Consider the following 14,749-nt stretch of genomic DNA (forward strand, 5'->3'; position numbering starts at 1 on the left):
CTTCGAGTGCGATTGGCACGTGTTTTCTTTCGACTTGTTTTCTGTTCTTGGTGGTGTTTTGATTTTGTTCTGAGAATTAAATCATGTTCCCACCTGCAAGTCCTGTCCGGAGTGTTCCGTTTGCATCCCGGGGGAACGAACCTTGCAGCAAGCTGCAACCCCGCCGTAACAATATCCTATTATTTGTGCACTATTGACTAGTGACGCACCAAAGATTTGGCCGCCGAAAAAAGACTTTGCTTACCGAAACCGGATGTTGTGATGAATTTCTTAAGGGTGAGTAGCTTTACAACAGCTAAGCACACAAGCTATGCATATAAAAGTGTCCTTGATTGATAGGGACCTAAATTTATCAAAATCTCATGGCACGATATTATTGTGGCATACATCCACCAAAAAAAGACCAAAAATGTAATAGTGTGTAAGATGAAGTGGCGAGAATGTTTAGGGTAATTGAACACAAACATTATGCATTACAAACCCCGTTTCCATATGAGTTGGGAAATTGTGTTAGATGTAAATATAAACGGAATACAATGATTTGCAAATCGTTTTCAACCCATATCAGTTGAATATGCTACAAAGATGTTCAAACTGATAAACATTTTTTTTTGCAAATAATCATTAACTTTTGAAATTTTTTGCAGCAACACGTGACAAAGACGTTGGGAAAGGTGGCAATAAATACTGATAAAGTTGAGAAATGCTCATCAAACACTTATTTGGAACATCCCACAAGTGTGCATGCTAATTGGGAACAGGTGGGTGCCATGATTGGGTATAAAAGCAGCTTCCATGAAAGTAATTCACAAACAAATATGGGGCGAGAGTCACCACTTTGTAAGCAAATTGTCAAACAGTTTTAGAACAACATTTCTCAACGAGCTATTGCAAGGAATTTAGGGATTTCAACATCAACGGTCTGTAAAATCATCAAAAGTTTCAGAGAATCTGGAGAAATCACTGCACGTAAGTGATGATATTACGGACATTTGATCCCTCAGGCGGTACTGCATCAAAAACCGACATCAGTGTGTAAAGGATATCACCACATGGGCTCAGGAACACTTCGTAAAACCACTGTCAGCGTGGTTTCGTAATAAAAGAGTGCGGTTACTTTCCTGGCCCGCCTGCAATCCAGACCAGTCTCCCATCGAAAATGTGTGGCGCATTATGAAGCGTAAAAACCGAAAGCGGATACCCCGGACTGTTGAACGACTAAAGCTCTACATAAAACAAGAATGGGAAAGAATTCCACTTTCAAAGCTTCAACAATTAGTTTCCTCAGTTCCCAAACGTTTATTGAGTTTTGTAAAAGAAAGGGTGATGTAACACAGTGGTGAACATGCCCTTTCCCAACTACTTTGGCACGTGTTGCAGCCATGAAATTCTAAGTTGATTATTATTTTCAAAAAAAAAAAAAAGTTTAGGAGTTTGAACATCAAATATCTTGTATTTGTAGTGCAATCAATTGAATATGGGTTGAAAATGATTTGCAAATCATTGTATTCCGTTTATATTTACATCTAACACTATTTCCCAACTCATATGGAAACAGGGTTTGTATTTAGTCATATAGCAATATGAGAAGCTACTTGATAAACCCCCGATCGGAAAATATATTTACTGCCAAAGAGGGCAAGCCCCAATTTGTGAGGTATTTTCATTATTAATATTAATCAAATAAACATTATAAAATATTGCCACCATAACGCTAATAAGTATAAGTGGTATAGAAGTGATGAATGTTTTGATGCGGTAATGGTAATGAGTTTGGGTGACCAGCATGCACCTTCTCCCTCAGGCATCATCAAACACGGAGGGGTAAAGGCCAACATCACCCCTGACTACTCAGAGCTACAATATTGTCTACTTGCTCCCACGTTTAAGGAGGTTGTTGAGCTGAAGGCCAAAGTGGAGGCTTTCCTCCGGGCTGCTGCCATGGCGAGCAGCTGTGAAGTAAGCAGACATAAAGTCCTATGCAGGATTTAACACTTAATGGAGAGTATACACATGCAGTAGGAACCTTTATTCAACTAGGAAATGGACCAATTAATATGCAAAGTGACGTATCTCATGTGGAGAAAAAATGTTACCTCTAAGTGTTGATATTGCAGAATGACCCAGAGAAACATGTCGTTTTTCTTCTTGTATACAATCACTGTAATACAAATACAGTACACTGTATACCTCTATTACTTCTTCACTATTCATACTTTTTCTTTGCCTTGTTTAGCTGGCGATAAGTTACCCAGGCAACACCTATTTGAACATCGTGCCCAACGCCACACTGGCAAAGCTCTATGAAGATAACGGAACAGCCTTAGGGATCCAGTTCACCAAAAATCCCACCAAATTCGCTGGTAGGTAAAAAAATACATTTTTTGTTTTTAGTTAATAGTTTTTTTTAGCAGGGCAGCACGGTGCAAGAGGGGTTAATGCGTCTGCCTCACAATACGAAGGTCCTGAGAAGTCCTGGGTTCAATCCCGGGCTCGGGATCTTTCTGTGTGGAGTTTGCATGTTTTCCCCGTGAATGTGTGGGTTCCCTCCGGGTACTACGGCTTCCTCCCACTTCCAAAGACATGCACCTGGGGATAGGTTGATTGGCAACACTAAATTGGCCCTAGTGTGTGAATGTGAGTGTGAATGTTGTCTGTCTATCTGTGTCATACTTGCCAACCTTGAGACCTCCGATTCGGGAGGTGGGGGGGGTGGGGAGGAGGCGTGGTTGTGGCGGGGGGCGTGGTTAATAGGGGAGGACTATATTTACTTCTACAATTCACCAACTCGAGTATTTCATATATATTTCATATATCCATCCATCCATTTTCATCCGTTTATTCTCTTTGGGGTCGCGGGGGGTGCTGGTGCCTATCTCAGCTACAATTGGGCGGAAGGCAGCGTACACCCTGGACAAGTCGCCACCTCATTGCAGATATTTCATATATATATTTATATATAAATATATATATATATATATATATATGTATGTATGAAATACTTGACTTTCAGTGAATTCTAGCTTTATATATTGTTTTTATTGTATATATATAAATAAAATAAATAGTTGAATTTCAGACGGCACCTATCAAATACACAGTAATAAAAACACAGTTGTTCTACTAACTGTACTGTGCTTGCTGGTTACTAAAAAAAACTACACTTACCTTTCACTATTTGAGTAACCTTTGTTCTGTCATTTATTTATTTCATTTTGCTCGTCGACGGTCTAATATATTGGGTTGGAGTCAATAACCAGTCGAGGTGATGAAGTTATGTCTCTTTACTGTGGGCTTCAGAACAGACTCCCTCACTTGCTGTCAGGTGCCCAACACCATGTAAATCGTTGGCCAATCAAAAAGCAACCCCATAACGCTATAGCCAACATTCACCAGGAGATGGCAACAGACAACATAGATCACTCTATCACAGACGGCGTCGCCATGGCTGTAACTTCCTCGTTCTTCTGTCTCCTTGTGTGTGCAGTTTTTTATTCAAATCCGTAGATGTTGTAAGGTGGTTGGGCAGGAAAGCTGTTTATATGGTGGGAAAGCGGATGTGAAAAAAGGCTGTCCCCACTCAGGTCCGGAAGAAAATTTCTTCCGGGAGGTTTTTGGGAGAGGTGCTGAATTTCGGGAGTCTACCGAAAAATCCGGGAGAGTTGGCAAGTATGATCTGTGTTGGCCTTGCTATGAGGTGGCGACTTGTCCAGGGTGTACCCCGCCTTCCGCCCGATTGTAGCTGAGATAGGCACCAGCACCCCCCGCTGGGAATAAGCGGTAGAAAATGGATGGATGTTTTTAGGCCCTCTCCATGCTTACTGGTAAGTGCATACACATCATACCAAAAGGACGTTTTGTAACCTATAACCTGTTTCGAAAAGGTTTATCATAACTAAAACACCAAATAATACATTGCAAGAATCAGTTTTGAATAAAGAATCAAATCTGAATGGATTCGTCGCCCCAAGAATCTGAATCGGATTTAATCATGAGGTGCCCAAAGATTCTCATCTAAATGGTAAATGGGTTATACTTGCATAGCGCTTTTCTACCTTCGAGGTACTCAAAGCGCTTTGACACTACTTCCACATTCACACACACATTCACACACTGATGGCGGGAGCTGCCTTGCACGGCGCTAACCACGACCCATCAGGAGCAAGGGTGAAGTGTCTTGCTCAAGGACACAACGGACGTGACAAGGTTGGTAGAAGGTGGGGATTGAACCAAGAACCCTCAGGTTGCTGGCATGGCCACTCTCCCAATTGCGCCACGCCGTCTTTAATACTTTTACTAGTAAAATTATGACTTTTTTTTTTTCCTGTAAGACTGACTTTTTTTTCTTTATGTCATAACGTTATTCTCCAAATATTTCAAGTTAATTCTCGTCAAAGTATGATTTTTTGTCGTGTACAATTTCTTTATTCTCCTAATATTTGACTTTGTTCTCATAAAATAGCAATTTTAACATTACAGGTTTGTTGTCAATAATATTACTACTCTTTTCCTAAAATTTGGACTTTATTCTTGTTCTTGTACATTTAATTTGAAATTGTTTTCCTTTTTAAAAAAAATATAAAAAATGTGTGTTTTCTGCAGGTTCTGAAAGACTCTATGTCACAGGTGTTAAACTCAATGACGTGGCCCAGTACTTAATTTTATTTGGCCCTCGAAAGCCTGGAAACTATACTTATCAATAACTTATCAGTAACTTTTCTTACTAAATATATTTTGTCTTTCTACTCCATGTAATCGCAAATTATGTTAACTTAAATATTGTTTAATTATGCAAAAATATATTATTAAATATTGAAACCATTTTTTGAATAGAAGTAAACACTAATAATAATGGTTTCAAAGCAAGTTATCCATCAAATTGTGCGATGAAAAAGTAGCAATAGATTTCATGGTAAAATTGTGAAATTTACTGTGGTTTTTACAGCATTTTTCATTGCAGCCAAAAAAAAAAAAATACTGGCAGCTGAGGTGCCAAAATGTTACTGTAAAATTGCAATATTTTTTAATTACAGTAAAAATAAAACTAAGTGAAGTGAATTATATTTATATAGCCCTTTTCTCAAAGTGACTCAAAGCGCTTTACATAGTGAAACCCAATATCTAAGTTACATTTTTTAAACCAGTGTGGGTGGCACTGAGAGCAGGTGGGTAAAGTGTCTTGCCCAAAGACACAACGGCAGTGACTAGGATGGCAGAAGCGGGGATCGAACCTGCAACCCTCAAGTTGCTGGCATGGCCGCTCTACCAACCGAGCTATACCGCTATAATGTCAATTTTACAGTTAAATTCTGGCATCGGAGCTACCTTTTTTAACCATAAAAACAGCAGTACTGTTTTTCCATTTACAGTAATATACACTACATTTTGAGGTGAAATTATTGCAACTTACTATATATTTTTTGACATTTTAATTTGAAAAAAATCTACTCATAAAATGCATTAAATTGTGTAATAATAGTATTCACTGTTAGACGCGGCCCTCTGGGGCCAAACATAACTGCCCTCGGTGAACATGAATTTGACACCTCTATGTGATATTTAAAGGGGAACATTATCACAATTTCAGAAGGGTTAAAACCAACAAAAATCAGTTCCCAGTGGCTTATTTTATTTTTCGAAGTTTTTTTCGAAATTTTACCCATCATGGAATATCCCGAAAAAAGGCTTTAAAGTGCCTGATTTTCGCTCTCTGTAAATCCAGCCGTCCAATTTACTGTGACGTCACTGCTTGACGCCAATACAAACAAACATGGTGGATAGAACAGAAAGATATAGCGACATTAGCTCGGATTCAGACTCTGATTTCAGCGGCTCAAGCAATTCAATTCGGCGATCGCCTTCTAACCAACGATTGCATCTTTTGACCACTGGAGCAACTTAAATCCGTCGATTGGTAAGTGTTTGTTTGGCAATAAATATGGGTTGAGGGAAAAGCTGGATGCAAATATAGCCACAAATGTACAAACAGTTAGTCTAAATAGCATGTTAGCATCGATTTGCTGGCAGTCATGCCGTGACCAAATATGTCTGATTAGCACATAAGTCAGTAACATCAACAAAACTCACCTTTGTGATTTCGTTGACTTTATTGTTGGAAATGCATCTGCTTTGAGTGTCGCAGGATATCCACACATCTCTGTCGTAGCATCGCTATCGTCGGTAAAATGTGCAGAACAAACGAGGGACTTTCGCATCTTTTGACACTGGTGCCACTTGAATCTGTCGATTGGTCTGTGTTTGTTCGGCATTAAATGTGGGTGGAGGGAAAGGCTGGATGCAAATATAGCTACAAATGAGGCATATTGATGCAATATGTACATACAGCTAGCCTAAATAGCATGTTAGCATCGATTAGCATGCCGTGCTAATCGATGCACACTCCACGTAAGTCAACTTGAATCCGTCCCTGATCGTGTTGTTACACCCTCCGACAACACACCGACGAGGCATGATGTCTCCAAGGTACGGAAAACAGTCGAAAAAACGGAAAATAAGAGAGCTGATTTGACTTGTGTGTGTAATGTGTTTGAGAAAATGGCCTATTGCTTAACGATGTGACGTCACGGGTGAAAGGTCATTGCTCCGACAGCGAACAATTGAAAGGTGTTTAAATCACCAAATTCACCCTTTTAGAGTTCGGAAATCGGTTAAAACATATGGTCTTTTTTTCTGCAACATCAAGGTATATATTGACGCTTACATAGGTCTGGTGATAATGTTCCCCTTTAAGTTTTCCTTTATGAATAGATATAAACAAAAAAGATAAAATTAAGTATTTAGTTCGTTATTATTGAGAGTGAATTATTTTCTAAAAAACAATGTTTTTCAAAGATTTCAGTAAAAGCCTTAAACAGCCTGTGGTGTGTACAGTTTGCCATCTCAGTAAATGACAGCCATCCATTTGTCACCTTTGGCAGCTTCCACAGACTTTGGCAACGTGTCATACGAGATCCCTGGTATCCATCCCATTTTCTCCATCGCCACGGACGTGTTTAACCACACTGAGGCATTTGCAGAGGCGGCAGGTAGAATCGCACACGTTGTTGTTCTCCGTTTCAGCCCAGATGGTCATTTTGATGTTTCGACTTGTTTATTTCCTAAGCATCTCCTCCTCCTCCTCCTTGCTGTGCCAGACTCCGAAGACGCCCAGATGCACACCCTGAGGGTCGCCAAGGCTCTGGCGATGACAGCTGTGGATGTTCTCTGCAGCCCACGTTTGCTGAGGCAAGTGAATGACGACTTTGCTCAGGCAGGCATCAAATGACTTGTATGCTGTAGTTTGTAGTTGAATATCCCAGTGGATTCGTTGACTTAATTGGTTTGCAAAACATTGTTTCTCTTCCGCAAATAATGTAGCCTTTGTCATTATGGATGGCTGTCACGTATCTGTGACCAGCAGAATAATTTAGTCCTCTTCCACTAGATGGTGGAAGGCTTATAATTAGCGTGTGTATCAAAGTGCTTTGTGTACATTTTCAATTACATTAAAAGGTAGGCAAACACTGCACTATGGAATTGAATACTAAAATATTAAAATAATTTTTGTACTACATACTCTTATATTTGTATTTTCATTACTCAACTGCAGAGGGTAGGGGGAGGTTTTAATTTATTTTTAAATAATCACACGATAAATAGACTACTTTTGACACTGTCAAACAAAAAGCATGTATTTCCATTTTTAAAATTTGAAACACAAGGACAATAAACATTGTTTTAAGCTTTAAAAAAAACCCTGTCTGGTTCAGTTTGACAGATGTTGATGTTTGGTGTTTATTAAACCATCCATCCATTTTCTACCGCTTGTCCCTCTCGAGTGGTGTTTATTAATTCACTTGATAATAACGTGGCCATCACATCTACTACAGCAAAGGCCACTGTTTGTGGGTCTTTATATATATATATAAACCACCACACAGCAATACCACAACAATGAAATCCAATTCCAAAACCAAACCTGACTCAGCAACACTCAGAACTGCAATAAACAGAGCAATTGAGAGAAGACACAAACACGACACAGAACAAACCAAAAGTAGTGAAACAAAAATGAATATTATCAACAACAGTATCAATATTAGTTATAATTTCAGCATAGCAGTGTTTAAAAATCCCTTATTGACATTATCATTAGACATTTATAAAAAATAAAAAAAAAGAACAATAGTGTCACAGTGGCTTACACTTGCATCGCATCTCATAAGCTTGACAACACACTGTGTCCAATGTTTTCACAAAGATAAAATAAGTCATAGTTTTGGTTCGTTTAATAGTTAAAACAAATTTACATGATTGCAATCAGTTGATAAAACGTTGTCCTTTATAAAAGCTTTTTTTTTTTTTTTAAATCTACTACTCAGCTAGCATGTCAGCAGACTGGGGTAGATCCTGCTTAAATCCTATGTACTGAATGAATACAGAATAGTTTTGAATCGGAAAAACATCGATTTTGAATCGAGAATCGAGTTGAATAAAAAAAAAAAAATCGATATATTATCGAATCGCGACCCCAAGAATCGATATTGAATCAAATCGTGGGACACCCAAAGATTCGCAGCCCTAAAATGCATGTATATACTAATATGTGTGTATATATATATATATATATATATATTAGATTTGTGTGTATTTTTACCCCGCAGCTTTTTAAAAAAAATTATTGAGGCTTAGCATATTTGAAAGTCGAATTGTAATAAGATACAGAAGATCCATACAATTTACAGGGGTTACAACCAGCTCCCATAAAAATGTTGACACATGGATTACTCCCCTTATTACATATTTATAGATCATTATCTACTTAGGGTGAATAAAATGTGTTGCCATGTTTTTGGGGGAGCAAATATTTTCAAATAAGTGGGATCACAAATGCAGAATCTCGTCCGACACAAAGCTAAGATACTAATGTTTTGTTCAAATATTTTAGCCTATCTCATATTACATTGATTTGAGCATCTTTAATACACAAAATGTATCAATTTTCTGTCACCGGAAAAGGTTTGAACAGTCCTGGTTCATAGAATGAGAATTTGACTGTATTTACGTGTTTTGTAAAAAAAATATTGATGGAAATGTTGACATTGTTAAAGGGGAACATTATCACCAGTCCTATGTAAGCGTCAATATATACCTTGATGGTGCAGAAAAAAGACCATATGTTGTTTTCACCGATTTCCGAACTCTAAAAGGGTGAATTTTGGCGAATTAAACGTCTTTCTATCATTTGCTCTCGGAGCGATGACGTCACGTTGTACCACCTATGTAGTCAACCGCCATTTTCTCAAACACATTATAAACATCAAGTCAAATCAGCTCTGTTATTTTCCGTTTTTTCGACTGTTTTCCGTACCTTGGAGACATCATACCTCGTCGGTGTGTTGTCAGAGGGTGTAACAACACGATCAGGGACGGATTCAAGTTGATTTACGTAGAATGTGCATCGATTAGCACGGCATGCTAATCGATGCTAACATGCTATTTAGGCTAGCTGTATGTACATTTGTAGCTATATTTGCATCCAGCCTTTCCCTCTACCCACATTTAATGCCAAACAAACACTTACCAATCAACAGATTTAGGTTGCTCCAGTGTCACAAAATGCAAAAGTCCCGATCGTTTGGTTTGCACATTTTACCGGCGATGCTGAGGCAGACATGGCACAGAGATGTATGGATATCCTGCAGATGCATTTCCAACGATAAAGTCAACGAAATCACAAAGGTGAGTTTTGTTGATGTTATTGACTTATGTGCTAATCAGACATATTTGGCCGCGGCATGACTGCCAGCTAATCGAGGCTAACATGCTATTTAGGCTAGCTGTATGTACATTTGTAGCTATTTTTGCATCCAGCCTTTCCCTCCACCCACATTGAATGCCAAAAAAACACTTACCGATCGACGGATTTAAGTTGATCCAGTGTCACAAGATGCGAAAGTCCCGATCGTTTGGTCTGCACATTTTACCGGCGATGCTAAGGCAGACTTGGCCGAATAGCGTCAATAGCTATTCGCTCAATAGCTTCAGTTTCTTCTTCAATTTCATTTTCGCTATCTGCCTCCATACTCCAACCATCCGTTTCAATACATGCGTAATCTGTTGAATCGCTTAAACCGCTGAAATCCGAGCTAATGTCGCTATATCTTGCTGTGCTATCCGCCTGGATAGCATGTATATCACTGGATGACGTCACAGGAAAAGGGACGATGGCTTCACAGATAGCGAAAATCAGGCACTTTAAAGCCTTTTTTCGGGATATTCTATGATGGGTAAAATTTTGAAAAAAACTTTGAAAAATAAAATAAGCCACTGCGAACTGATTTTTATTGGTTTTAACCCTTCTGAAACTGTGATAATGTTCCTTTTTAAAAAAAAAAAAAACATCGCACAACATCTCACACATCTTAGATTACGTGTTTCACACGACATTCCTGATAATCCTGTAGGTTGAGTTGATTACATGTTTATTAAAAACTATTTAAAAGTATATTTTATATTAGGGATCGTCTCGATACAACTTTTTCACCAATTAGTGCCTTGCGTATTGGCCAATATCGACATTGATCCGATACGACATCAGGACGAAAAATACATATTCTTATTATTTTGTAATGTGGAATGTTTCTAAAAGGTTTGACCAAGTGTAGTCAGTCAAACAGAGGACAATGGTCGGTATAAAAAACACTAACCTAGTTATTATTAACCGCCTGGAATGGTTTTATGCTGTCTTTAAGTTGAGGTGGAGCGGTCGTTGTTTGTTGGACGACGTCTGGTAGCCACAATAATTCATTAAGTTAAGTTCATCTGTAAGAAATAGGCAGTTAATTATTTGATACTTGTTTGAATTGACAAAAGTTTTAGACTGCAATGCTGTTTAATTAAGGACACTTATTATGCATGTCTGGCGTGTGTGCTGACGTGTGCTTAACATGTTTACCTTTCTTCGCTAAAATACCTGACCAACCTTGTGTGTTTATTGGAGGACATTTAAATGTTAACTGGCCGTGCAGCTTTGTACACATTAAACACAAACATTATCATCACAGCCCTGTTTGTTATCATACAGCCCTAATTGCCAATCATAGTGTTTGGTTACTGATTGACAATTGAAGTGTTGTGTTACTGATTGCTAATCACAGTGTTTGGTTACTGATTGCCAATCATAGTGTTTGGTTACTGATTGACAATTGAAGTGTTGCGTTACTGATTGCCAACCATAGTGTGTGGTTACTGATTGCCAATCAAAGTGTTGTGTTACGGTCCTTTGACCTATGAACATATTTTTTTCACTTTTTTTTATATAAACTTTGGACACTATCTGGAATATAAACACGTGACTATTGAACATATTGGATTGAACTAAAACTAAATCTTGTTTAGGGCAACAAAAACAAGCAAATGGCACCAATTTGGTGAATTGTCCCCAATAATAAAGAAGAAGGAAGAAGTCATTAAATGATGAAAAACACAAGTCGATGCTTGAGATTTATTTTTCTTTTACACTTGCAAATTATATTTTTTTTGTTTTGAAATGAAATGTGGAATCACAAGGATGCAATGCAGTTAGCGTCACAGCGATACAAAAGTCACAAGGAGACGCACGTCGAACGTACTGAAAAAGAAAAATTTCAACTGATTGTTACGTTACTGATTGCCAATCATAGTGTTTGGTTACTGATCAACAATGGAAGTGTTGGGTTACTGATTGCCAACCATAGTGTTTGCTTACTGATTGACAATTGAAGTGTTACGTTACTGATTGCCAACCATAGTGTTTGCTTACTGATTGACAATTGAAGTGTTACGTTACTGATTGCCAACCATAGTGTTTGCTTACTGATTGACAATTGAAGTGTTGCGTTACTGATTGCCAACCATACTGTTTGGTTACTGATTGCCAATCGTAGTGTTTGATTACTGATTGACAATTAAAGCGTTGCGTTACTGATTGCCAACGATAGTGTTGGGTTACCGATTCCCAATCAAAGTGTTGCATTACTGATTGCCAACCATAGTGTTGGGTTACTAATTCCCAATCAAAATGTTGCGTTACTAATTGCCAATAACAGTGTTTGGTCACTGATTGACAATTGAAGTGTTGTGTTACTGATTGCTAATCAAAGTGTTGGATTACTGATTGACAATTGAAGTGTTGTGCTACTGATTGCCAACCATTCCGTTGGGTAACTGATTGCCAATCAAAGTGTTGGGTTACTGATTGACAATCATTGTGTTGGGTTACAGATTCCCAATCAAAGTGTTGCGTTACTGATTGCCAATAATAGTGTTTGGTTACTAATTGCCAATTGAAGTGTTGTGCTTCTGATTGCCAAATATAGTGTTGGGTTACAGATTGCCAATCTAAGTTTTGCTTACTGATTGCCAATCATAGTGTTTGGTTACTGATTGACAATAATAGTGGTTGGGTTACTTATTGACAGTCAAAGTGTTGTGTTACCATTCAAAGTGTTGAGTTACTGATTGCCAATCAAAATGCTTGGTTACTGATTGCCATTCAAGAAGTTGCATCACTGATTGCCAAGATGCCAAATGAGGTGACGGTACGTCTTTCTGAACAGTAACTACCATTTGTGAATGGCGCTCACCTCTCAGAGAAGGAGAAAACATCAAGCCAGAGCAAAAGTCTTTCCATAAACAGCGTGATGGTGTAGTTACAGCATGACTCGGCAGTTGTCAAAAGGCCGGGTTGAGAAGGCAGTAGTCCTCGTGCGGCAGCGGCTTTGCTCACAATTCCACCAGCATAAAAAAGGCGCTCTGTGTCATGGAGGATCCTTACGAGTAGATGGACCAGTAAATGATGTTGAAGAGGATGTAGGCCCCGGGAAAGGCGACTCGCGAGTACTTGTCTATGGCGTGGGTGTCGATCCAAATGTTCACGTAGCCCCTGGCGGGCTTCACCTGGCCCGTCAGCTGCGGATCGTTCAGCGCCACTTGAGCCAGAATCCGCTCCTGCCGCCCACCGTTCTCCGGCATGCCGTAATTCCCGGTGCTGTTGACGTCCATGGTCCCGTATCCGGTGATCATTGGGTCGATCATCATGTCGTCCGGGTTGCCAATGCCACATGTGCAGGGCAGCTGGGCAGGCAAAATCATTTTATTAATCAGGGCCAAAAAATAACGCGCCATGGGTGGTGGAGGGATGTTTGGGATAGAAATCTTCCCCAAGGGCCATGTGGGTGATTGGCGCCATATGTTGCAACATTTGCCAGATGAAAAATAGTAACAGGAGCAAGATTGAGTCTCTGCTTTCATTGGCCGTAACCCAGAGGGAGGCTTAAACTGACGCAATTTAAGAACATATATATTTTTTTATTTTCATCCGTGCCACAATCAAATTCTCTTTATATTTAATAATCGCAAAAATGAAATTAATTAACAACTAAAAATGAATGAAAAAAAATGAATGAAATGAATAATGAATAATGACTTTCACGGCACAGCTGTATTTGCAACAAGTTTAGCTGCAAAAATCAGAAAATATGTTTGAAATCTGATGCAATTGAGCCGCCGTATCATACAGAACATCCGGAAAGTATTCACTTTTTTCACATTTTGTTACGTTACAGCGTTATTCCAAAATGGAATACATTTTGTTTTGCTCTCAAAATTCTTCAGAAAATACCCCAAAATGACAATGTCAAAGGGTATTTAATATTTCTGCAAATGTATTAAATAAAAAAAAATATATAAGTGACATGTACATAAGTATTCCCAGCTGTTGCTCAATACTTTTATGTACCTTAGGCAGCAATTACAGCCTCAAGTCTTTTTGAATACGATGCCACAAGCTCGGCACACCTATCTACGTGCAGTTTCACTCATTGCTCTTTGCAGCACCTCTCAAACTCTATCAGGTTGGAATGGAAGTGTTGGTTTTCATCCAGGATGTCTCCATACATTGTTGCATTCATCTTAGTCTAGTCAGGGAGGTGACCAAGAACTCGATGGTCACTTTGTCGGAGCTACAGCATTACACTGTGGAGAGATGAGAACCTTCCAGAAGGATAACCCTCTTTGCAGCAATCCACCAATCAGGCCTGCATGGTATAGTGGTCGGACGGAAGCCATTTCTTTGTAAAAAAAAAATTGCCAAAATGCACCTGAAAGACTCTCAGACCATGAGAAACAAATTTATCTGGACTGATGAGACAAAGATTGAACTCTTTGGCATGAATGTTTTAGGATAACCAGGCACCACTCATCAGCAGGCCAATACTATCCCTACAGTGAAGCTTGGTGGTGGCAGCATTATGCTGTGGGGATGTTATTCAGTGGCAGGAACTGGAAGACTCAGCAGGATAGAGGGAAAGATGAAAGCAGCAATGTACAGAGACATACTGGATAAAAACCAACGCTTCCTATCCAACCCGATGGGGCTTGAGAGGTGCTGCAAAGAGGAATGAGCAAAGAAGAATGGGCGAAACTGCCCAAAGGTGAGTCAAGCTTGTGGCATCGTATTAAAAATACTTAAGGCTATAATTGCTGCCAAAAATGCATCAACAAAGTATTGAGGAAAGGCTGTGAATACTTATGTACATGTAATAATTATATATATGTATATATATACAGTATACATATATGTATATATACATATACATATATGTATATATACATATATATAGACACACACACACACATATATATATATATATGTATATATACATACATATTTATATATATACATATTTATAAATAGACACATATATAT

General features: G+C 38.7%; 1 protein-coding gene across 2 annotated transcripts in view; it reads left to right on the top strand.

Moving 5' to 3' along the window:
• Positions 1-7,573, top strand: part of LOC133550650 (peptidase M20 domain-containing protein 2-like) — a 49,987-nt gene extending 42,414 nt beyond the window's left edge. For both annotated transcript variants that reach the window (XM_061896575.1, XM_061896576.1), the window contains 4 exons: positions 1,805-1,959; positions 2,237-2,363; positions 6,939-7,046; positions 7,124-7,573. In XM_061896575.1, the coding sequence (XP_061752559.1) occupies positions 1,805-1,959; positions 2,237-2,363; positions 6,939-7,046; positions 7,124-7,257 (524 nt within the window). In that variant the 3' untranslated portion in view covers positions 7,258-7,573. The remainder of the gene's footprint in view (positions 1-1,804; positions 1,960-2,236; positions 2,364-6,938; positions 7,047-7,123) is intronic.
• Positions 7,574-14,749: the final 7,176 nt, after the last annotated feature.

This window comes from Nerophis ophidion, linkage group LG04 (genome assembly GCF_033978795.1).
Source record: "Nerophis ophidion isolate RoL-2023_Sa linkage group LG04, RoL_Noph_v1.0, whole genome shotgun sequence".
Taxonomy (NCBI): domain Eukaryota; kingdom Metazoa; phylum Chordata; class Actinopteri; order Syngnathiformes; family Syngnathidae; genus Nerophis; species Nerophis ophidion.